We start from the raw sequence: 25,852 nt of genomic DNA, 5'->3' as shown, positions 1-25,852 counted from the left end.
TTGGCATCTTTTGAAATTTGTGTGAAATTGGCAAAATTGCTAAATTCTGACCACTGTACTAGATAGTTGAAATTGGTAAATGTGTGGTTTCTTGCACTCATTCGATAGAAAAAATGGAGTTCTAGCGAAATATTCATGTTTTTTGTCGACTAGTACAGTGGAATTGGCTGAAAATGGGGCTGAAAGTGGGCAAAATCGCCGATGCGTAAACATCGCTGAGACCGCTAACTTCACAAGAGCATAATTCCGTATGTTTTCCATCAAATTTCATACTTTTCATGTCATTATGATCGAGAAAAGATTCTCTATCTTTTCATAAGAATTTTTTTTTTTTTTTTTAATTTGGCCGACCCTGAGAACGAGTCTCGGAGAGGGCCTGTCGACCCTCAAAGGGTTAAGGCGCTATTAGATGCTTAAGTGTACAACTGAATTATCTGTTCTGTAATAGTCCCCTTTTCTTTCAAATTTTTACAAGTTTTAGAATAATTACAGTCTTATTCATAAGTCTAGGTACTATTGACTACCTCAGGTGCTACTGATTTTGTTTTTAATACATTCATTTATTATTATATTCACTAGCTCCATTATTCTAGCTGTAAATATCTACCGTAGTTCACAAACTTACATTTGTTAAAATAATTAAGGTGCTATTAGATACTTAATTGTATAACTGAATTATCTGTACTGTAATAATCCCTTTTTCTTTTAAATTTTTACAAGTTTTAGAATAATTACAGAGTCTTATTGATAACTCTAGTTGTAGATTCAATATAACTCTTATATTATTTTACTCAGAAAATCTAGTTTGTAAAATTACTCTCCTCCTATGATTACAGGCAAAGATCCTGATGTAAACTTTTTACTAAATGAAATACACAAATCAAACAGTAACTGTAATTACTATACATCAGACCAAGCAAAGACATTACTCAGTGCAAACAATAACATAACCATCTTTAACTACAATGTCAGATCCTTGAGCAAACATTATGACCTCACAGCATTACTCAATTCCCTTCATTCCAAAATATCAATCATCACACTCACAGAAACCTGGCTTAAGCCTGATATTACAGATGTCTATACCATTCCTGGCTACATGGCCATATACAACTGTAGAACTGACCAGCAAGGGGAAGGAACAGCTATATACTACTCAAATCAACTTGAATGCAGCGATAAATACTGCATAAGGGATGAACATGGAAAATACATCATAGCCAAATTTAAATCAAAAGACCTGCAAAAACCCCTCACAATTATAAACATATACAGAGTACCACAGTCAAACATTTACCACTTTAGTGAAAAACTAGGAAACATGATTACTGATGCACACATAAATAAAGACCACCTACTACTAACAGGAGATTTCAACATAAACATACTACACGACCAAGACCCACAAGTAACCGAATTCATAAACACATTGAGTAACTGCCTGTTGCTACCAACAATATCTAAACCTACAAGAATCACAGAGACAAGCATCTCCTTAATAGACCACATCTGGACAAACACCATATCCCCTTTAAAATCAGGCATAATCACAGACAAGACTACAGACCACTACCCAACCTTTCTCATAACTAATCTGGGCAAACTGCCACAAGACATCACTAAAGTAACCTTCAGACTACATAATGAGACAGCAGTTAACAACTTTATAGCAGCTATGAATAACATCGATTGGCAAAATGAGCTCGAAACATATACAGACATGAATGAATGTATAAATAATTTTCTAAAAAAAGCCCATAGCCTCTATAACAAACATTGCCCCCAAAAAACTAAACAGATCACAGCAAAGAGACTGAATAATCCCTGGCTAACACCAAGCATCCTCAGATCCATTAACACAAAGTACAAATATGAAAAACAGTATAGAATAGGTCAAATAACTAGAGAACAGTCTAAACGTTACTCGTCAGCACTTACCAGCCTGATAAGATAATCTAAAAAATTGTATGAAAATAGATTACATAACATCAAAGGTGATATGAAAAAAACCTGGAAAACTCTATCTGAAATTCTTGGAAATAAAAAGTTATCCAAAAACAAAACAATCAAACTAACAAAATCAGATGAACCCTTACTCACACCTACTGAAACAGCAAACAGACTCAATGTTTTCTTCTCCACCGTAGGTAAAAATCTAGCGACCAAAGTACCAAGCGTAAACACCCGTCCATCAGACTAACTCATAGGTACCTACCCAAATACGCTATTCCTAGCTCCAACCAACCCCATAGAAGTTACACTCATCATAAATACCCTTAAAAACAAGGCAGGAGACATAAACAGCTTGCCTACTTTTATGTACAAAAAAGCTTCTCAAGTATTGTCACCAATTACTGCAATGCTCTTTAACAAATCCATTGAATCAGCTACCTTCCCAACAATCCTCAAAATAGCGAGGGTCACTCCGATCCACAAAGGAGGTGATCAAGCTGACTTGAATAACTATAGACCAATATCTAACTTACCACTGCTCACTAAAATATTTGAAAAATTAATGCATAGACGGATCTATTCCTACCTCGTCTCACACAACTTATTAAACCCTTGTCAGTTTGGATTCAGGAATAATAAAAGCACGAATGATGCTATCAAACACATGCTAGAACTAATATATACCGCACTCGAAAAGAAAGAAGTCCCGCTGGGCATTTTCATTGATTTACGTAAAGCTTTTGATACAGTCAACCATGAACTGCTGTACTCCAAATTAACACACTATGGTATCAGAGGCCATTCCCTCAACTACCTAAAATCATACCTTAGTAACTGAACTCAATATGTGTATGCAAATGATGCAAACTCTTCCACCCAACCAATCACAGTAGGAGTCCCACAAGGAAGCATCCTTGGACCACTCCTCTTTCTCATCTACATCAATGATCTACCGAATGCATCACAGCTACTCAAACCCATATTATTTGCAGATGACACTACATATGTCTTTTCCCACCCAAACACGGTCATACTAGCAAACACAGTCAATGCCGAATTGCAGAAAATATCTGCCTGGATGATGACTAATAAACTTACCCTGAATACTGATAAAACCTATTTCATTCAGTTTGGAAATAAAGCTGCAAATGATCTGATTAACATAACGCTAAATGGATCATCAGTCACAAGACTCAGAGGGAAAATTCCTAGGTATCCACCTTGACAGTAGCCTTAAGTTCCGGACACACATACAACAAATCACCAAGAAAATCTCAAAGACTGTAGGCATACTATCAAAGATAAGGTACTACGTTCCACAATCAGCTCTCCTGGCACTGTACCATACACTCATGTACCCTTATCTTACATATGGAATTTGTGCATGGGGATCAACAACATCCAATCACCTATAACCCCTCATAACCCAGCAAAAGGCAGCAGTAAGAATGATAACGAATTCCCACTCCCGCCAGCACACTTCACCAATTTTCAAAAGTCTGAATCTGCTCACCATTAAGAACATCCATAATTATTCATGTGCCTACTACATACACAGAACAATACACGCAAATATAAACCCTCCACTCAAACTTCTCCTCACCAACTTAAACAGGACACATGAGCACAACACAAGACACAGATCTCTTTTTGATATACCTCATGTCCTTACCAAACCGTGTAAAAGCTCTATGCACATAAAGGGCCCTAAAATATGGAATTCATTACCAGAAGATATTCAAGTAACCCAGTCTGAAAACCAGTTTAAGACTCTTCTCAAAAGCCACTTAATCACCCTAGACTAAACGCTAAATACTCAGTACGCACATACTCACCTATGTACTCCCACATCATAACTTCAACAATCACTTTGAACCTTTTATCCATTGTTGACAGGAATATAACTGAACCGTTGTTTTCCACAAAAAGCATTTTAGACTAAGAATATATCCTTTTTCTTATACAAAATTTAATTCACTTATAATTAATAATCTACTGTTCAACTATGAAATAATTACTGTCCTACTGTACAACTATGATAAAATCCTTAGTGTTTAGTCTGTAAGCCAATAATGTTAAGTTGGCCCATAATGCCAAGGCATAATAGAGGCTCTCTTTGCATTGCAACCCACTATTGTAAATATAAAATCTCAATGTACTGTTTGCAAAGACATAAAATAAATAAAAATAAATAAATAAAATAAAAGAGAACAAGTGATTCAAAGAATATACACACAATTCAGATGTGTACTGAAAAATTGTACAGTATATAGAAATGTGCAATATCGCAATACTGATGGAAGCCAAAGCCGGAGTCGGCAAATATTTCCACATCTAACAGACACATACTTTCACAACATTTGATTACATTACAGTATTTTTCTTGGCTATTACTTTTTCAAATTCATTTATCTTTAGTATATGTTTGTTATAGGTGTGATGCATTCCTACTTGTTTGGTACAATTTGATAAGGAAATCAGGCTTTTATTTTTATATTAACAGTTACTTAGTGTGTCAGCTGATTAATTAAGTTCCCTGCATACACTCTGGCCCAGTAGCTCCACATTAATCCTCCTGACACTCTTTAAATGCTATAGGTACTGACTAACAGAATGTGAGGCAAGTTACAATGTGGTAATTTTTACCTAATACAATAGTAAAAAAAAAAATTGGCAAATTTTGCAATGTCTGGGTCCTAACCCTATTTTTCCCATATGTTCTTCACTCTACTTAACATTATTTTTTCTTTCTGTTCAGATTTTTATGAATGTAATGCATGCATTATTAGAGGGTTGTATATCACATGGGATATAGCAGTTGCAGAAGTGTACATTACAGCCTAATACATGCAAGTAATGACCTGCAGGTCTATCACCTCAGGTATAAAACTTCAATGTCTTCTCAATCACCATTAATATTCTGTACCATAGCAATACATATCAGCACATAAAACAGATGTAACATATGATCCAGAGAAGAATGACTGCCATTACGTATTACTGTACTTGGAAATACTTGATAAATGCATAAGATCTTTGCATTAACACTTACTGCCTTCTCCAAAAACTTTATCTGACATAACATTGTTTTCTCTATAATTCTTATATTATTGCTGAAGGCACCAGATCACAGTGAAAACTTTCTTAGTGTGATAGATATATAGAAGGCAAGGCCTCCAAGAGAAAATTTGCAAGGCAGAACAAGACTGCTCTGGGGCCCCTGGGCTAGGCTGAGGCCCCCATTCTAAGTGAATTTTACATAATTATTTTTCTAAATAAACTAAAAACAGTTGAAATTACAAAAACAAAAACAAAAAAAAAATAATCAGATGTCCATGGCTATGGGGCACCTTCAGATTCACAGCCAGACCCTGGACCAATATACTGGCTAAACCCCCATCTCATAGGCCCTGATAGAAGATCTCCAACTATAACTCTGAGATACACTTGAAAGTAAACCAATTAAAATGTCATCTCGGGAGCACTTCAGCACATCAGTTACATGGCGAGATAAATTCTTTAATAGAGATCAAAGGAAGACTGCCCCCAAACCGAAAGCAACACCCCGCTGCCAGCCGAACAACGTAACCCTAAGCTTTGTATAACTACAATTTCTTCTTAACTATAACAATTCCTGTAGTATTATGAGGTGCAATCTAAGAGGAAACAGCACCAAGGCCAGCAAGAAAACACCGAAAAATCAACTATTCAACAAGTGTAGCCAGGAGGACGCCGGCCCAGTAACCACCCCACTCACCACCGCTCAAGGCGACACCACAACAATAACAACAAACATGGCTGCCACCAGCCCATCCTCCCCTCTCTTCCCCGGATTCAACCTACCAAGTAGTCTCTCAGGTATGACCAACGATCCAGATACCCTAAAGACATGCATCTCCAACTTAGTTATTGAAAATATGAATCTTCGAGAGACGCTAACAAAACAAAGACACCAGGATGACACAACTCGAGAACAAAATCCTCAGTCTTGAACAAAAGTTATCAACACCAGGAATGACTAACTGTGACAAGACCATCCAAACAGTCATAGATAGCCATACCCAACAAATAATATCTCTTAATACAAAGGTTGAAGAAGCAGTAAAAGAATGGAAGAACAACTTAGATAACCAGTTCAGTGACTACTTTGCTCTCCAAGAAGATAAAACTGAACAAGATAAACTATCGGACGCAGTAATAGTTAACAGTCCACTTTTTCCCAGTGATATGAACCAAACAAACAGTAAAGAAATTACTCTGCAGATCATAAAGGACCAAACAAGTGTTATTGTACCAGAGTCTGAAATAAAAGAAGCCAGGTTACTAGGATCCCATGGTAGAAAAAGTGTTATGCTTAGATTCCACTCACATGACAGGAAAAAAGACTTAATTATTGCATCTATTAAAGTAAAGAAAGAGGTATACATAAACGAGTGTCTTACCAAAAAACGTCAGAACCTCCTGTATAGAGTCAGAAAACTTAAGCGGGAGAATAACGACACAATACACCAATGCTTCACACGGGATGGGAAAATTCTTGTTAGGAAAACAAATGTAGGTCAACTGTACACAATCACGAACGAGAATGATCTATCACGATTTCTCAGGGATACTAATCTTACAGAGAATAACTAAACAATGTCCAACTTAAAAGCCTACGTAGTGTAGTGTATGTTTTGCTCCATTATTGTTCAAATTTCATTGTACAATCTCTTAGTAATTAAATAATCAACTACCTCATTTTGTGATTTTACTAGTAAGCATAAGTCACCTTATGTAATTTTCTTATTTACTATTGTTTGCTTAAACATTAGCTGAATTGATACTTTCTCTGTCCATATTACTACCTCATATTTTTTTAAATACTATCAATTGATATTACTTACTAAAATTAATAATTATCATTTTTACTATAATTTCAATTTACTCTTAACATTTTTGACATTTAATAACCATTACTTGTCTAATTACCTTTACCTGTTTTAATACCACATTTACTATCTTAGAGTACTCTTAATTACCTTGTACTGCCATATAACCTCTAGTATAACTACCAGTGCAATATTGAATGAAATAAACATTACTTTTTCACTTTTTTTGTAATCATTATTACTTACTAAAATTTTATTAAACACCATATTTACTACCAGTCAATTTTACTTTTGTACATTAAACATTATTTTATACTTCCCATAACATTTTGTTGCCAAATTTTCAAGTTTGTATATTCAACTCCAACCTTTATATTATCCTTTGTACCTGTGTACCTGTCTACCATCTTACTATCATATTATAACCAAGACATTACCATTGTTATTTTTTACTATTATTCTTTTGGTACTTTAATTGTGAATTTTATTTTGTCAATTTAAATCTAGTTATACTCTTGATCTTGTCAACAACCTATACCAGACTCTAGTGCAATTGCAAGTACCATTTCAATTTGTATTTTTATATTATAAGTTTATATTATAATTCCTACTCTAAGATTGTTTTCATATCTTAGTGACTATATTGTGTGTGCAATTAGTGTATATTTCAATTATATTATTGTTCAAGGCCCTTAACTATCTTTTGCTAACTAGTACCAACTACCTCATGTATCTTTTTTTTTTCTACTTTTTTTATTCTTTTGCTACCTTAACTTGTATATTTTATCTTGTCAATTTAAATCTAGTTATACTCTAATTCTTGTAAACAACTTATATAACACCTTAGTGCAATTACAATTGAGAGTCTTGTGCCTTTTTTATATTATTAGATTAAACTCAGTTGTACTATAGTCAATACCAAATTCATTATATTAGACCATATTGCAATTACTAGTGAGAGACTGGTGCTATTTTTAATTTGTATTTTTATATTATTAGATTAAATCTAGTTGTACTATAGCTCATTCTAGCTCAAAACATAGACTCCACAAAAGTCATTATATTAGACCTTAGTGCAATTACAAGTGAGAGTCTTGTTCTATTTTAAATTTGTATTTTTATATTACTAGTTTATACCTAGTTGTACTTTAGTTCATTCCAGCACAACACATAGACAACATCAACTTCATTATGTGTAGTAGTGACTATACTCTATATGACCAAAATACTCTAGCTATATACTTATCCAAGCTTCCCACCACTACAGATATCAGTACTAGAACTCAACACATAACTCAGGATATAAATAACCATAATTTAAACCTAGAAGATGATTGATCACGTTGACCCTGATCTAAACCTCCATAATCTGACACCCAATCAAAACCTATTGGAAAGTAACTGCCTTTATTACACAGCATCACAAGCCAGCACTATCCTAAACAATGCTAAAAGCCTATCAGTACTTAACTACAACATCAGGTCCTTAAGCAAACACTATGATGACCTCCTGGCACTCCTTGAATCACTAAAGACACCCTTCTCCTGCATTATTCTTACTGAGACCTGGCTTAAGCAGGACACAATAGATATCTACCCTCTACCAGGATACACAGCAATTCACAACTGCAGACCAAACCAAGTTGGGGGTGGTATTGCAATCTATTACTCTAACCAATTATCTTGTATTAGCACCACTTGCTTTAGTGATGAATATGGGGAATACATTTTTGCTAATTTTACTGTAAAAAACCTTAAGACACCTATAACAATCGGTGCCATTTACCGGATACCTCACACAAACATCCCAAATTTCAGTGAGAAATTAAAGTCACTAATAACAAACAGACAAATGAATAAGCACCACCTTCTCTTAGCTGGAGACTTCAACATCAACCTTGGCTTACTAGATGATCAGCCTGTAACTGATTTCATCAACAATATGAACAACACACTTCTCATACCAACAATAACTAAACCAACCAGGCTCACTGAGACAAGTGCAACCATAATAGACCACATATGGACCAATATACTAGCCCCCCTTAAATCAGGGATAATCACAGATAGCACTACAGACCACTACCCTACCTTCCTCCTGACAAACATTAATAAACCACCACTTGAATACAACAAAGTCTCATTTAGACTCCATGACGAGGCCTCAATAAGGAAGTTCACAACTGACCTAGAGATTGTTGACTGGCCTACAGAATTCTCCAAGGCCAATGGTATTGATGACTGGACAGACATTTTTCTTAACAAATTACTTAGACTATACAACAAACATTGTCCTATAAAAACGAAACAGATCACAAACAAACGGCTTGGTTGCCCATGGCTAACCAGCACCATTCTGAAATCCATTGACAAGAAACACCAATATGAAAAGCAATATAGACAGGGCTTAATACACAAAGATATTCTTAAACACTATTCATCAGTTCTCACCAAAGTAATAAAGAAAGCCAAACAACTATACTACTCCAGTAGATTCACAGACACTAGAGGAGATATAAAAAAGACCTGGAAAACACTCTCTCAGATTCTAGGGACCCACAAACTGAAAAAAAACAAGAATATTGTCCTAACTAAACCTAATGAAACACCACTACATCCCACTGACACAGCTAACAAGATAAACGACTTCTTCTCAACCATAGGATCTAATCTCGCCAATAAAATCCCACATACTAATGCCCATGCCGGGGACTACCTAGATGGGAATTTCCCAAATTCCTTCTATCTTGCACCAACTGAGCCCTCGGAAGTCACCGAGATTATAAAGTCACTTAAAAACAACTCAGGGAATCTGTCTAATGTCCCACCATTACTGTACAAGCGAGCGGCCCATATCCTTTCGCATGCTATTTCATTACTTTTTAACAAGTCACTAGAAACTAGCACCTTCCCGAAACTACTCAAGATGGCAAGGGTTACACCAATACATAAAGGTGGTGACCCTACAGACTTAAACAACTATAGGCCAATATCAAACTTACCATTGCTATCCAAAATCTTTGAGAAACTCGTGCACAGGACACTATATTCATTTATAACACCACAAAACATACTCAACCCCTGCCAATTTGGATTTAGGAAAAATAAAAGCACTATTGATGCAATCATAAAAATGCTAGATCTGCTTTACACAGCATTGGAAAATAAGGAATATCCACTAGGAATTTTTATTGACCTAAGAAAAGCTTTTGACACAGTAGACCACGACATCCTACGATTATGGTATAAGAGGCCATGCGCTTGCTTATTTCAAATCTTACCTTACTAATAGGTATCAGTATGTTACCATTAAAGACACAGCATCAACAACACGGCCACTTGATACTGGAGTTCCGCAGGGAAGTGTCCTTGGTCCCCTGCTCTTCCTCATATACATCAATGATCTTCCAAACGTATCCCAACACCTGAAACCCATTCTCTTTGCTGACGACACGACTTATGTCATCTCTCACCCTAATCTTGCCACCCTCAACACCATTGTTAACGAGGAGCTTATCAAAATATCGACTTGGATGACAGCCAATAAACTTACGCTTAACACTGACAAAACCTACTATATTATGTTTGGTAGCAGAGCAGGAGATGCACAAATTAACATTAAGATCGACAACACTCTAATCACCAGACATAATGAGGGCAAATTCCTAGGCCTATACCTTGACAACAACCTGAATTTCAGCACCCATATCCAACACATAACCAAAAAAGTATCCAAAACAGTTGGGATCCTCTCCAAGATACGATACTACGTGCCGCAAAATGCCCTTCTCATACTATACCACTCACTTATTTATCCATACCTCACCTATGCTATTTGTGCTTGGGGATCAACTGCAGCAACACACCTAAAGCCAATAATAACCCAACAAAAAGCTGCAGTAAGAATAATCACTAAATCCCATCCCTGGCAACACACCCCCCCACTCTTCATAGATCTAAACTTACTCCCTGTTCAGTACATCCACACTTACTACTGTGCAATCTACATCTACAGGACCTTAAACTCCAATATCAACCTTGACCTAAAACGCTTTCTTGATAGTTGTGACAGAACCCACAGGCATAACACCCGAAATGCCTAGCCATGCTAGGCGTTCTAGTGGTACACTCTGTAATCATTATTTAACTACATGTAAACCACACAACAACCAAATTCTGTAAATTCAACATTGTAATCTTTATAGAGAATAAACTTTGAATTTGAATTTGAATTTGAATTTGCTATCTACTATCATTAACTCCCACCAAATCTTGATCTTCATAACTCTTTCCTTCCCTTCTTCTCTCTCTCTCTCAATCTTCCTCCTACCCTCACCTTCCCTCTCTCTTACTCATTCTCCCTCTGACTCACCCTCCCTCTCATTCACCTTTCACTTACCCTCCCTGTCACTCACCCTCCCTCTCATCCATCTTGCTCTCATTTATTCTCCCTCTCATTTCTTCTACATCTACCTGTCCCACTACACTGAGTTGTAGACAACCTGCCAAGAATAGACTTTCATCTCTGTTAAAGTTGTTTTGGAGGTAAATGTAATCTCTATTATTTCCTGTCTTACACGTATCCTGTACTATGTTATTTACTCCTATAATTTTTCTAAGGGCATACTGTGCCTGTGCTCTAAATGAGATGTTGTGGTTCAGAGGGTGATCTGAACTGTAATGTGAGTACACCTTTGGCAAGGCACTGAATGAATGATGGTGAATGGGTTTCCTTTTTCTGGGTCACCCCACCTCAATTAAACGTGGATGGTATGTTAAAAAATAAAAAATACTATTTACATTATATCATAGAAGCAATCTACCCTAATCTCTAATTTAGTCAGCTTAAGTTATCTTTACAAAACTTCTTCTCTTACCTCCCTATATCATTTTTTCCCACATATACCAGTATACAGAACACATCATGGGGGGAAATTTTTTTGTTATATCATTAATCTAAGTCCCCAGAAAGAAGATTTTTTTTTCTACAAAGTATGGTGCAAATTTTGTGTTTTAGCTTTTATTTCATCCTTTCTTTCCTCCTCTTCCTTCCTGTAGAGTAACTCAATGAGGAACTCAATTGTTTTTACAAGTAGTGTTGCATTTCACTAACAACTACAATCTTGCTGGGCTTAGAACCTTTCCTTCCATCCTAAATTTATTTGGTGGTCTGCTATTTCTCCACATCCACATACCTTCGATGGAAGTGCCTTAATGCTGGTAAAATGCTCTTGATCCTGGGAATTGGAGCTATCCTCCATCTCCTTGGATCAACCATGACTGCCTATTTCCCAGGCACTGTACAGTGGACCCCCGGTTCGCGAAGCCATCGGTATCCGATAAATCCAGTATCCGAAGCATTATATCGCAAAAAATTTGCCTCGGTTCCCATTACAAAGTCCTAATGCAGGGAGATTCCCCTTCTAAACATTAAAAACTTCAACACTCTCCCCTCCTCCCATCCCATCAATCATCACCAGATCTTCATTAACCCTTTGAGGGTCGACAGGCCCTCTCCGAAACTCGTTCTCAGGGTCGGCCAAATTTAAAAAAAAAAAAAATTATTTTCTCTTATGAAAAGATAGAGAATCTTTTCCCGATCATAAAGACACCAAAAGTTTGAAATTTGATAGAAAACTTACGGAATTATGCTCTCGCAAAGTTAGCGGTCTCGGCGATGTTTACGCATCGGCGATTTTTCCCACTTTGAGCCCCATTTTCGGCCAATTTCACTGTACTAGTCGACAAAAAACATGAATATTTCGCTAGAACTCCATTTTTTCTATCGAATGGGTGCAAGAAATCACCCATTTATGAAATTCAACTATCCAGTACAGTGGTCAGAATTTAGCAATTTTGCCAATTTCACACAAATTTCAAAAGATGCCAATTTCCGAATAGGGTCCAGACTAAACAAGAAAGACATTCCTGGCACTAAAATGACATTTCCTCTAGTCATTAGTCACGTCTCAAGGCCCCTCTTATATTCTTTTGCTTTCCACTTTGAATTTTTATTTTCACAAAAAATATAAGATTTACTGTTATGCAGACTACTGCATTAGTGTAAAAAATGGTATAAATATTATTGGTGCACTTGTGAAAGAATATTAGACTCACCAGTTGACGTGTATTGCACGCTTGGCACGATTTGTTTACTTTTGAAGTTTGGTAAAAATCGAACATTTCTGCTACTTTGAGCTCAATTTCAAGGCACCTTTCATTGTAAAACCAGTCAAAATCATCTCAATTTCTGTAATATGTCTTCCATTCTATAAAATGAGACCAAGAAAACTAGAATACAACAATAAATACCATACGAAAATACACTGCAAAGTCGCTGATTTATTAAAAAAAAATGGTCAAAGTTTTTTTTTCTCATTATGCACTGTGTGCTGCAGGATTTTTTTTAGACTGTGCACACTGACCACATAGACCCATTCTTTCATATGAAGGCCTACCAGCTTTCTCCCACTAGATTTGAGGCCGCTAGAATTTATGAGTACTAGTACGTCAAAAACCCCTACGCGTAAGACGTACTAGTACGACCAAAACCCTCAAAGGGTTAAAGGTAAGTGTCAATTATTCTATTGTGATTATTCTATGGTTATTATTGTTATTGTAATTATTATATTGCATTAAACTTAAGTATTTCATGTGGTAAAAGTTTTTTTTTCATACTTTTGGGTATCTTGCACGGATTAATTTGGTTTCCATTATTTCTTATGGGGAAAATTGATTCGTTTTCTGATAATTTTGGTTTACGATGAGCTCTCAGGAACGGATTAATATCGTGAACTGGGGGTCCACTGTATTTAATCCACCTCCAAACTAACCTGTCAATGAATACTTTTTCTCTTTTAAATTATTCACAATTTTCTTTCCTATCATGTTTTCCTCACATAATAGTTGTCCTGATTTACAGAGGGAGTGTGGAAAGTCTGTGGTACTATGTTACAGTAGGAGTGAGGAGAGTCTGTGGCCTTGCCTTATGGGTGAAGAGGAGGGTCTGTGGTCCTGAGTTAGTGTGGTTGTGGAGAATCTGCTCTTGCCTTATTTATGGGGAGGTCTGTGATCCTGAGTTACAAGAACCACCTGCTGTCTTGTTTCATTCATCTGATGCCCAAACCAAAATAGGAAAATCTTAAACAAATGTAGGTATGCATTCATTCAGAGGTCTTAAAACACCTGAGAGTTATTCAAATGTCTTAGAGATGCTTTATGATCTTTTCCCCAAGGAAAAGTGGTACTGAAGAGAAAGTAAGGAATAAGGATACTTAAAAAATAGCTTAGAAAAACTAGGTAAAACCCTCACCATATTTTTTTTCGTCATGTTGTCATTGAGATCAGGTAGGTCAGGAGGATCAAGGGCATATTTCTTGCGAAGACCAGAGTAGCAGTACTTGGAGGCACCACGCTGGCCAAGTCGTCGTGGTCTCACCCCTGGAAACACTTGCTTCATCACTTTACCAAAGTCTGCTGTGCTCAGAGCTTTGATGTTGTTGAGGTTGCAGTAATGCCTGTGAAAAATGTTCAAGTGTTAGTATACAAAATGTATTAGTTTAAACAGATATACATGTATCACATTCCACTACAGCCTGCATGTAGCTCTTATATTTAATTACTCTTCAAGAGGGCTGTCTTTATGCTAGGACTCTAGATCCAAAAAATTGGAGCTATCATCCATTTCCCACATCAAATCTTATTACCTCCCATTCCCCAGGCAACGTATGGCTCCTACATACATGTACTTAATGTACCTCCATGAATATTATAATAATCAAGACATTAATTCCTCCCTCATATCCCCTCATTCTGTTTACAATACACAGTACAGTATTTTATCCTCTTTCCCATGTTTCTAAGTTTTACATCTGTGATCATCATCTATTGCCACACACAACCTGCACTGAACTTCCCTATTGCCTACATGATCAACATGACAGAATCCAAACATGATCCTTCTTTTGGTTCATACTGAAGCCCATAACATGAGTACACTTAGGTAGCACACCTGTCAATTGCTTATATGATAGAGAATTGAATCCCCAAAAATGTTCTTCTCAAAATGATGCACAAAGTTTTTGTGCTTCACAAAATAATTTTAATAATAGCAATAGCAATAGCAATAGCAATAATAATAATAATAATAATAATAATAATAATAATAATAATAATAATAATAATAATAAGAATAAGAATAAGAATAAGAATAAGAATAATAAGAATAATAATAATAAATATCTACTAGTTGAGACACTTCTCTAATTGTACTACAATGATGAAAATGCATATTTAAGAAATTATGAAAAGTTACTAATAACAATGATTAAAAACACAGTAATACCATACATAAATACACGACTTATGGACTTAATTAACGCCAGAAGAGTCAAGGTTCTTGTTGCACACAGGCAAGAATGCATTACTGATAATAATGTACCTGTAGCAGACCTAATGATCATCAGCAATAACTAGTATTCAACAAACAAGTATATTTGACAGACTAACCTGTTTTTATCTATGTACATACATCTGTTATTTGTTCTGGGGATCATTGCACCCCCCATGGTTCGCTCTCGGACTAGGCCTTATATATTTGAAAGGAAATATTACACAGGAAAGCAAGATGCATACCGAATATCGGTAGAAATACTGCAGATGTTTCTCGCTTTACAATGGTTCGACTTTCAATATTTTGACTTTATGATGGTGTGATAGCAATGCACATTCAGTACAGTGGACCCCCGCATACCATTGGCATCACATACCATTTATTCAGCATACCGCTCACTTTAATCACAAAAATTTTGCCTCGCATACCGCTCAAAAACCCGCTCACCGCTGTTCGTCCGAGACGCATCCAATGTGCGCCTTAGCCAGCCTCACATGTTCCGCCGGTGGCATTGTTTACCAGCCAGCCTCCGCGGTAGCATCCAAGCATACAATCGTAACATTTCGTATTATTACAGTGTTTTTGGTGATTTTATCTGGAAAATAAGTGACCATGGACCCCAAGAAAGCTTCTAGTGCCAACCCTACAGCAATAAGGGTGAGAATTACTATAGAGATGAAGAAAAAGATCATTGATAAGTATGAAAGTGGAGTGCATGTCTCCGAGCTGGCCAGGTTGTATAATGAACCCCAATCAACCATCGCTACTATTGGTGGTACAGCTGCTGCTGCTGCTGCACTGTCAGCTGCTGCTGCTGCTGTAGCATCATCTGCTGCTGCTGTAGCATCGTCTGCTGCTGCTGTAGCATCATCTGCTGCTGCTGTAGCATCGTCTGCTGCTGCTGTAGCATCGTCTGCTGCTGCTGTAGCATCGTCTGCTGCTGCTGTAGCATCGTCTGCTGCTGCTGTAGCACTGTTGTTGGTGTGGCTTATTGAGAATATACCAAGAAACAATTAACCCCAGAGGATTTGCCACCCAGGATAACCCAAAAAAGTCAGTGTCATCGAAGACTGTCTAACTTATTTCCATTGGGGTCCTTAATCTTGTCTCCCAGGATGCAACCCACACCAGTCGACTAACACCCAGGTGAACAGGGAAAAATGCCTGGAACTAGTGCTCATATTGGTGAATTTAAAGCCAGCAAAGGTTGGTTTGAGAGATTTAAGAATCGTAGTGACATACACAGTGTGATAAGGCCTGTTCTGGAAGAAAATGCCAAACAGGACCTAGAGTACTCAGGAGGAAAAGGCACTCCCAGGACACAGTGTCTCATCAGTCATTGCTGCATCTTCAATAAAGGTAAGTGTCATTTATTCTTCATTTAGTAGGGTAGTACATGCACAATATATACTGTGCATGTACTACTCTACTACTGTGCATGTATCCTTCTCTTTGTGTGTAGGAAAATGTATATTTCATGTGGTAAAATTTTTTTTTTCATACTTTTGGGTGTCTTGCACGGATTAATTTGATTTCCATTATTTCTTATGGGGAAAATTCATTCGCATACCGATTATTTCGCATACCAATGAGCCCTCTTGCACGGATTAAAATCGGTATGCGGGGGTCCACTGTAGTTATCAAACTTTCATAGGATAAACGTTTTTTTGTTTTGTTTTTTTTCAACAAGTCGGCCTTCTCCCACCGAGGCAGGGTGACCCAAAAAAGAAAGAAAATCCCCAAAAAGAAAATACTTTCATCATCATTCAACACTTTCACCACACTCGCACATTATCACTGTTTTTGCAGAGGTGCTCAGAATACAACAGTTTAGAAGCATACACATATAAAGATACACAACATATCCCTCCAAACTGCCAATATCCCAAACCCCTCCTTTAAAGTGCAGGCATTGTACTTCCCATTTCCAGGACTCAAGTCCGACTATATGAAAATAACCGGTTTCCCTGAATCCCTTCACTAAATATTACCCTGCTCACACTCCAACAGATCGTCAGGTCCCAAGTACCAATCGTCTCCATTCACTCCTATCTAACACGCTCACGCACGCTTGCTGGAAGTCCAAGCCCCTTGCCCACAAAACCTCCTTTACCCCCTCTCTCCAACCCTTTCGAGGACGACCCCTACCCCACCTTCCTTCCCCTATAGATTTATATGCTTTCCATGTCATTCTACTTTGATCCATAAACTTACATTCATTTATTTAGTATAAACTTATATTCATTTATTATTTTCATAGGATAAACTTATATTCATTTATTTAGTACAGTGGACCTTCGAATAACAATATTAATCTGTTCCTGAGAGATCATCGTTACTTGAAATTACTGTTAATCAAATTAATTTTCCCCATAAGAAATAATGGAAATCCAATTAATCCCTTCCAGACAGCCAAAAGTATTAAAAAATAATTTTTTTTTTCATGAAATATATATTTCCCTACAAAGAAAACAATGAGACATGCACAATAACTATATAAATGTTAAAATGACACTTACCTTTATCGAAGAGTATTGATGAGCGATGAGACACTGCTTTTCTTGAACACTCTGGGATTTTCAGAGTGATACACGAGTAAAGGCTTCATTTTGCAATCCCCACTAGCATTACAACAAAACAAGAAAGTTAGCCTGTCTTTCATAGGCTTGTGTCCTGGGAGTGCCTTTTCCTCCTGAGTAATGTAGATCCTGTTTGGCATTTTCTTCCAGAACAGGCCTGTTTCGTCACAACTGAACACTTGTTGGGGTTGGAATTTTTCAGCTTCGCCATGCCTTATCACACTGTGTATGCCACTACGATTCTTAACCCTTTCAGGGTCCAGAGGCCAAATTTCAAAGTGCACACCAGTGTCCAAGAATTTTCAAAAAATAATTTTGTTATTTTTTCTTATGAAATGGTAGAGAATCTTTTTCTGAAGGTAATAAAACAAAAAGTACGAAATTTGATGGAAAATTGACGAAATTATGCTCTCACGAATTTTGATGTGTCAGAAATATTTGCGCATTGGCGATTTTGCCGACTTTGACTCCCATTTTAAGCCAATTACCTTATTCCAGAGGACCAAATTCTTAGCTATTTCACTAGTATTACTTTTATTCTATCGATTGAGCATAAGAAATTGCCAACTTAACTGTTTCAACTACAAAATAAAGTGATTGGAAATTGGTAATTTAGCCAATTTAGTGCAAAGTTCAAAATATTCCAATTTCAAAATAGGGTCAAGAATAAACAATGCAGGCATTCCTGGCACTAAACTAACATTTTCTCTGTTCATTAGTTATGTTTTCAGGCTTCACAAATGAATTCCATTTTGATTTTTAATTCACATAATGAATTTTTATTCAAACCAAACAATAGAAGATTTACTGTCATGCAATATTGTAATAATTGTATAAATAATATCAGCACATTTGTGAATGTATATTAGACCCACCAACTGGCGTGTATTAGACATGTGAGGTCATATGTTTATTCTTGAACATAGGCAAAAATTTAAAATTTCCACTACTTTGAGCTCAGTTTCAAGCCTTTTTCACTACTAAAACCAATCAAAATCATCTCTATTTCTATAATATATCTTACATTCTATCAAATGAGACCAAGAAATCGCAAATATAACTGTAAAAAACATACGAAAAACATTGCAAAGTTGCTGCTTTAATCGAAAATTACGGTCTCAGTTTTTTCTCTCATTATGCACTGTGTGCTGCAGGATTTGTTTTATGTGGTGCACACATACCACATAGATGTATTCTCTCATATCTAGGCCCAAATTTACCACTCACAGCTTATTAGAGTGAGCCGAGCTCATGGCGTAGATCTATGGTTTGGATCCTCAATGTAAAGCCGTAGATCTACGGCACGGACCCTGAAAGGGTTAATAAATAACAAAGAAAAACACTGATTTATAGCAAAATGTTTGGATGAATGAGCAAAAGCTTCCTCACTCGGCCAGTGACACAGCTACACTGACTCAAGAACATGCGAGCGTCGCCGGCCAATAAGTGTTCAATACGGCCGATAAGCGAAATAACAGCCAATAACTGGAAGCCGAAAAACCGGCCGATAAGTGAGTTGGCTGATAAGTGGAATGGCTGATAACCGAGGGTTCACTGTATTTTCAACTTACAATGGGTTCATTGCAACATAACCCCATCATTAAGTCAATGAGCACGTATTTACCTGTTAAATGCAAATGTGCCAGAGTGGAAAACTTTTAACAGGCTTCAGTTTCACATTCATATGACAAGATGGTAGCACCTCCCCAGATAACTGCTGTCTACCAACCTCCTGCCTATACGTATTGTGTCAGGTAAGTGCACAGTTTTTAATGAAAAAAAAATTGATCCTATGGTAGCCTAATGACAATCACGTGATTGAGTGTGATTGTTTTAGGGTGTTATATTTTAATTATAAATAGGGATCATGCAAGAAAGATGAGGCCGTGCAGCCAATAACAAATACTCACGTATATTCGTTGTAAACCTCACGTTTTGGCAGTGACACCTCACTATTCATCTCCAAGTGGGTTCGAATCCATGTTATAGTCAGCTGTATTTCACAACGGCTACCCAAGGGATTCAGTGGACTGCAAGATGTAATTTGAGCTTGTTTTTGAATGCTATCAGGTACAAAATTCTATATTAGATGCTGATAAGGAAAGGCATGTCTTAACAATTTTGAACTACAGTTACTGTTAAATATATGGCAATGCTAATGCAACATTCATAGTGAATACAAATATGGGGCAAATTAGTAATGAAAATAAACAGTATGTTTATGTATATATGTAATACAATAGACATGAACAGTTACATACTTAGCTGTTTTTAGTGCAACTGTAAACAATTCAAACAGAAATATATGGGGTTAGGGTGCAAATTATACACATATTAGAGTCTGGAAAAAAAAAACAGGAGGGATATCCCTATCTGTTAATGATTCCTGGGTCACCGACCCCAGAAAGTATATACAGCTTCTCCTCATTTAACGACGGAGTTCCATTCCTAAGACCTCGTCAGTAAACAAATTTGTCGCTAAGTGAGGAACATACTATAATGGTAGTGGGTTTGTGTCAACCATCTTTGATATTGTTTTAATGTCACCTTTGCACCATTTATAACATTTCTGGAATATTTTTAAATGTTTATACAGTAGTGTACTGTATATTGTAATAAATAGAATAGAGGAAATCAGCTCTAATATACATTATTTAGGAATGCATACTGGTCAGTGAGAACGTCATAAGTCCAAGTCATCGATAAACGAGTACGTCACTAAGTGAGGAGAGGCTGTATGTTGTAACTGATTATAAAATTAGAGTGAAGTCTAAAGCTATAGGCTAACAAATCTGATTATTGCATGTATAAAAGGGTAACAATGCAACCAATATGCCTACACATTTGAGTAAGAAATGGGTAAGAAGATTAAAAGTTCATAAAAAAAAAAAAAAGGTACGGGTGGGATTTGAACCCATGGCGAGGTTGCAGGGTACAGGTTCAAGCTAAGTAAACATGTGAGTATGAAGGGATACAGATGCAAGCTATACAAATACAAGCTATACACACATTTGAGTAGGAGAAAGAGCAAGTTTACGTACTGTTTGAGCGGGTCTGTGTCTGGGGGTCGTCCGACGGGTAGTTTGAGGTAAAGCAGGAACTTCTCCACGTCTGAGAGCTGGCTCACCTGCTGTACCAAGCTCTCCACCGTGCACTTGCTAGCCATGCTGAAACAACAAACACAACTTAGCATTATACATTCATCAATGTTATAGATTTAACAATAAGAACAACAATTTTTTATATGTGAAGTAAAAGGACACCTGTGCAACTAATGTGACATATGTGTCCTTTCACCCAACAAGGTATTATATATCTTTCCATCTTATGGCCTGAGACAACCTCCTTCCTTAATTGGATCATACCTTATTACCACCCATTCCTATACACTGTAAGACCCATACAAGTTTAGGTCTTCCCCATGAGTATTAATTAATAATAATATTATGAGGTTATAAAACTTCCCATCTCCAGGACTCAGGCCGGACTTGAGTCCTGGAGATGGGAAGTACAGTGCCTGCACTCTGAAGGAGGGGTGTTAATGTTGCAGTTTAACCCTTTGAGGGTTTTCGTCGTACTAGTACGTTTTACGCGTAGGGGTTTTTGACGTACTAGTACGCATAAATTCTAGCGGCCTCAAATCTAGTGGGAGAAAGCTGGTAGGCCTTCATATGAAAGAATGGGTCTATGTGGTCAGTGTGCACAGTCTAAAAAAAAATCCTGCAGCACACAGTGCATAATGAGAAAAAAAAAACTTTGACCATTTTTTTGGAATAAATCAGCGACTTTGCAGTGTATTTTCGTATGGTATTTATTATTGTATTCTAGTTTTCTTGGTCTCATTTTATAGAATGGAAGACATATTACAGAAATTGAGATGATTTTGGCTGGTTTTACAAAGAAAGGTGCCTTGAAATTGAGCTCAAAGTAGCAGAAATGTTCGATTTTTACCAAATTTCAAAAGTAAACAAATCGTGCCAAGCGTGCAATACACGTCAACTGGTGAGTCTAATATTCTTTCACAAGTGCACCAATAATATTTATACCATTTTTTACACTAATGCAGTAGTCTGCATAACAGTAAATCTTATATTTTTTGTGAGAATAAAAATTCAAAATGGAAAGCAAAAGAATATAAGAGGGGCCTTGAGACGTGACTAATGACTAGAGGAAATGTCATTTTAGTGCCAGGAATGTCTTTCTTGTTTATTCTGGACCCTATTCGGAAATTGGCATCTTTTGAAATTTGTGTGAAATTGGCAAAATTGCTAAATTCTGACCACTGTACTGGATAGTTGAATTTCATAAATGGGTGGTTTAGTGCACCATTCGATAGAAAAAATGGAGTTCTAGCGAAATATTCATGTTTTTTGTCGACTAGTACAGCGAAATTGGCCGAAAATGGGGCTCAAAGTGGGCAAAATAGCCGATGCGTAAACATCGTCGAGACCGCTAACTTTGCGAGAGCATAATTTCGTAAGTTTTCTATCAAATTTCAAACTTTTGGTGTCTTTATGATCGGGAAAAGATTCTCTATCTTTTCATAAGAGAAAATAATTTTTTTTTTTTTTTAAATTTGGCCGACCCTGAGAACGAGTTTCGGAGAGGGCCTGTCGACCCTCAAAGGGTTAAAAACTGTAGTGTAAAGCACCCTTCTGGCAAGACAGTGATGGAGTGAATGATGGTGAAAGTTTTTCTTTTTCGGGCCACCCTGCCTTGGTGGGAATCGGCCAGTGTGATAAAAAAAAAAAAAAAAAAAAAAACTGACACTTTGATAAGACACTATAACAAAATGGAAACTTTATTAACACAATGTTTTGCTTAGAGACCAAGCATTCACGTCAACAAGAGAGCTTGATCTCCAAGCTCTCTTATACAAAGTTGAGAAACCTTGGTCTCCAAGCAAACTATTGTCTTAATCAAGTGTCCATTCTTCTATAATGTCTTTTTTTAACAACAACAACAACAACAACAACAGAACAACAACAACAACAATGCAGGGTTTAACCTTCCTTAACGAGGAACTTACGTGACATCTTTACGGTGAATGTTCTTAAAATCCGACTCTGGGCGAAGAGAAACTCGGAACTCATCAAAGGTAAAGGCACTTTTAGGGTAGTAGTTTCCTTCTATCAACAGTCCTGTTCAAGCAACTGTCTTAGTTAAGAAATAAAATACCACGTGGATTTTATAATTCATGTGCTATACTTGTGTTGGTTTAACCCAAGACAAGCGATGACTTGCACTGCTCCTGTGAATTAGCTTATTCCATATCCTTGTCATCGCCACCTGATTATAGGCGTTATGGTCATCACTTTACTTCATAAAGGCAGAAAAAAGTTTTCACATGTACGGCAAGCTAGAGTGGACAGCTCATTTAGTTTTCGAATTAATAAAGGCGTGTTCTCTTGTTCTATCATTCTCGTTCTATCATTCTCTCATATTCTCATTCTCATTTATTCTCTCATATTCTCATTCATTCTCTCATTCTCTCATATTCACATTCTCATTCATTCTCTCATTCACATTCTCATTTATTCTCTCATATTCTCATTCATTCTCTCATTCACATTCTCATGCATTCTCTCATATTCTCATTCTCATTCTCTCTCTCTCTCGTACAAAAGTTGAAACAAGTACACAAAGCTTCTCACACTAGCATAAATATGCTATCTCTTACAGACATCAATTAATATTACATGCCACGATCATGTGATTATACATCCCACTCCACATTATTATAGGTTAAATAAATAATTAAAGGTTAATCCATACAATTATAGGTTATTCCATATAATTATATAGTTATTCCTTATAATTATCCCTTCAAAGGGGGAATGGTAGGTCAAGAAACTTGATCTACCCTTCCTTTCCCGAACCAAACTTGATTACTTCCCATTCCTTAGGCACTGTATTCACCAAGCTGTGTTTGCATGGGTCGATACTTAGCTCCTGGCCCTGCCCCCTAGACTACTTTGATTGCCATCCCTGACTTCTGGCAGCTTGGGCTTCATCGTATTTACTTTTGAAGCCTTGTACGTATTGAGTTTGCCTCCACCATTCCTCATCCAAGTCATTTCACTTTTTAATCAGCCTGAGACTAAAGAAATACTTCCTTACATCACTCTGGTTTGTGTATCTTTTCTGCTTGCACCCATGTCCACCTCCAGTCTGGTCCTCTTTCTTCAGTGTATCAGACCTCTCAATTTTAAATTCTGAACATAGTAATCATGTTCCTCCTTGTCTTTCTAAGGTCATCAGGTTCAGTTCCTTCAATCTATGTTTTGTTCTTCCCACAAATAATACAATCCACATAATTCAGTTGAACATTTTACTGTTCATCACTTTAATATATATTCATTCATCACTTTCGTTATTATACCGGTAAATGGTATAAAACCTGGTATAAATGGTATAAAACATGAAAATCTTGATGAACGATTAAAAACAACCCAAAGACGAATCATGTAGTAGCCTTCATAGTCTCTTAAGAGCACTGGTTTTGGCAGTTTTAAGGCTGCCTTGTCACAGGTTCAAACCTCACCCACATTACAGTCTGAAGTGGCTTCTATGAAGCATTCTTACAGTATCCTCAGTAAGAATGCAAGGGGTGGGAAAATAAGCAAAATGAAAGCAACCTTCAGGTATCCTTTAGGTCAGGGGTTCCCAACCTGGGGTGCATGCACCCACAGGGAAGTGCAAGATGGCATTTATTATTTTGTTTGAAATTTTTTGAGCTCAATTTGTTCATCCACAGTACTGTACTGGTTCAATTTGCAATTCAAAAAATAGAAATTTGACTTCTTCATCTTCAAGTGTGATATTACTTTTGTAGAGGACACAACATTAATCAAACATTTCCTAGGGGTGTTAGGCATAGAAAATGTTGGGAACCCCTGCTTTAGGTTGTGTGTACATTTTAAGGGAGACTATCAAACATCAACTGTTTCAATCCTAAGGAAGTAAAACCTTGTCTTGTTAAGGGAAGGAAAAAAACCTATTTATTCTGTGAAAAAAAAAATGGCATTGTTCCCTATGGTGTAAAACACTTTTTTTTTTTTTTTTGCCCTAAGGAATAAAAATTTGACTTATTTTTGGTTATAGTAAGATGATAAATCTGAAGAAGGCAGAAGCAGTATAGCCGGTGGCAAGGGTGGATCTATTTGAAACTAATGAAGCGTCAGGGCCCCTAATCCTGGAGGGGCCCCAGAAGCAACTTTAGTCCACAATGCTTAAAAATTTTGAGTTCACTGTATGAGAATGGGTTGCAAAAGGGCCCCATAACAGTTCAAGGTCCAAAAATATGTAGGTCCGCCACTGGCAGGAGGTGAGATGCGTGCCCACCACCAATGGAAGTTGCTGCATTTACGAAGAATTTTGACCCATTCACAATTCAGCTACAATTTAAGAGAACCGTTATACATGACATTTTGGTCTGTGGTGGACTATCATTATCAGGTCACAACCTATAAGGTCACTTAGCCCTTGCAACAATAAAGAATTAAAAAAAGCAGTACATCCCCCACTTATGCCCCTAATGCATCATGTAATATTGCATCTCAAAGTGTTCATAACTTGCAACTTGTTTTCTATACTGTAGACACCCATCTTATAACTGAAGACACATTGCTGAAGCATAATATTCTGTATCTAATATTATTAAATTATTTTTTTTAATGAGGATGATCGTAGGTTGAATATTCATAAGTCAGGTTACTATTGTGTAAGTATACATCAATATTATAAAAAAAAAAAGTGAAATAAAGGATGCGGTTGGGGGACACCACCCCTGCGACCTTGTCCCAACCAGTCCCCCGTGGTAAATCATGGCTACAACAGATTATGACTACAATAATTTACATAAACCCATAAAAAATTACAGCATACCTAACAGCAAGCAAGCAAATTAAAAAATAGGTCACGATGACTGGCAAGGAGGTGGCAGGAAAACTGGAAATGTTCAAATCTGGAGGATTATCACAGGTGGTGCAAGAATATGCTGCTAATATAGTGTTTAAAATGATATCCAGAAAAAGAGGAGGAGGAAGGGAGGAAAT

General features: G+C 36.8%; 1 protein-coding gene across 3 annotated transcripts in view; it reads right to left on the bottom strand.

Annotated features, from left to right (window-relative positions):
- The window catches only part of LOC128684897 (uncharacterized), a 465,595-nt gene that overhangs the window by 121,461 nt on the left and 318,282 nt on the right, over positions 1–25,852 (bottom strand). For 2 of the 3 annotated variants that reach the window (XR_011393941.1, XM_053771228.2), the window contains exons 2-4: positions 20,837–20,962; positions 19,706–19,858; positions 14,137–14,341 (exon numbers count right to left, since the gene is read on the bottom strand). Coding sequence is in view for 2 of the 3 variants with exons in the window: in XM_053771228.2 (XP_053627203.2) it covers positions 14,137–14,341; positions 19,706–19,858; positions 20,837–20,962 (484 nt within the window). In the remaining variant the exon portion in view is untranslated. The remainder of the gene's footprint in view (positions 1–14,136; positions 14,342–19,705; positions 19,859–20,836; positions 20,963–25,852) is intronic. The other variant, XM_053771229.2, reaches the window with a different exon arrangement.

Source organism: Cherax quadricarinatus, chromosome 5 (genome assembly GCF_038502225.1).
Source record: "Cherax quadricarinatus isolate ZL_2023a chromosome 5, ASM3850222v1, whole genome shotgun sequence".
Taxonomy (NCBI): Eukaryota; Metazoa; Arthropoda; class Malacostraca; order Decapoda; family Parastacidae; genus Cherax; species Cherax quadricarinatus.
This window is presented reverse-complemented; position numbering and strand designations above follow the sequence as displayed.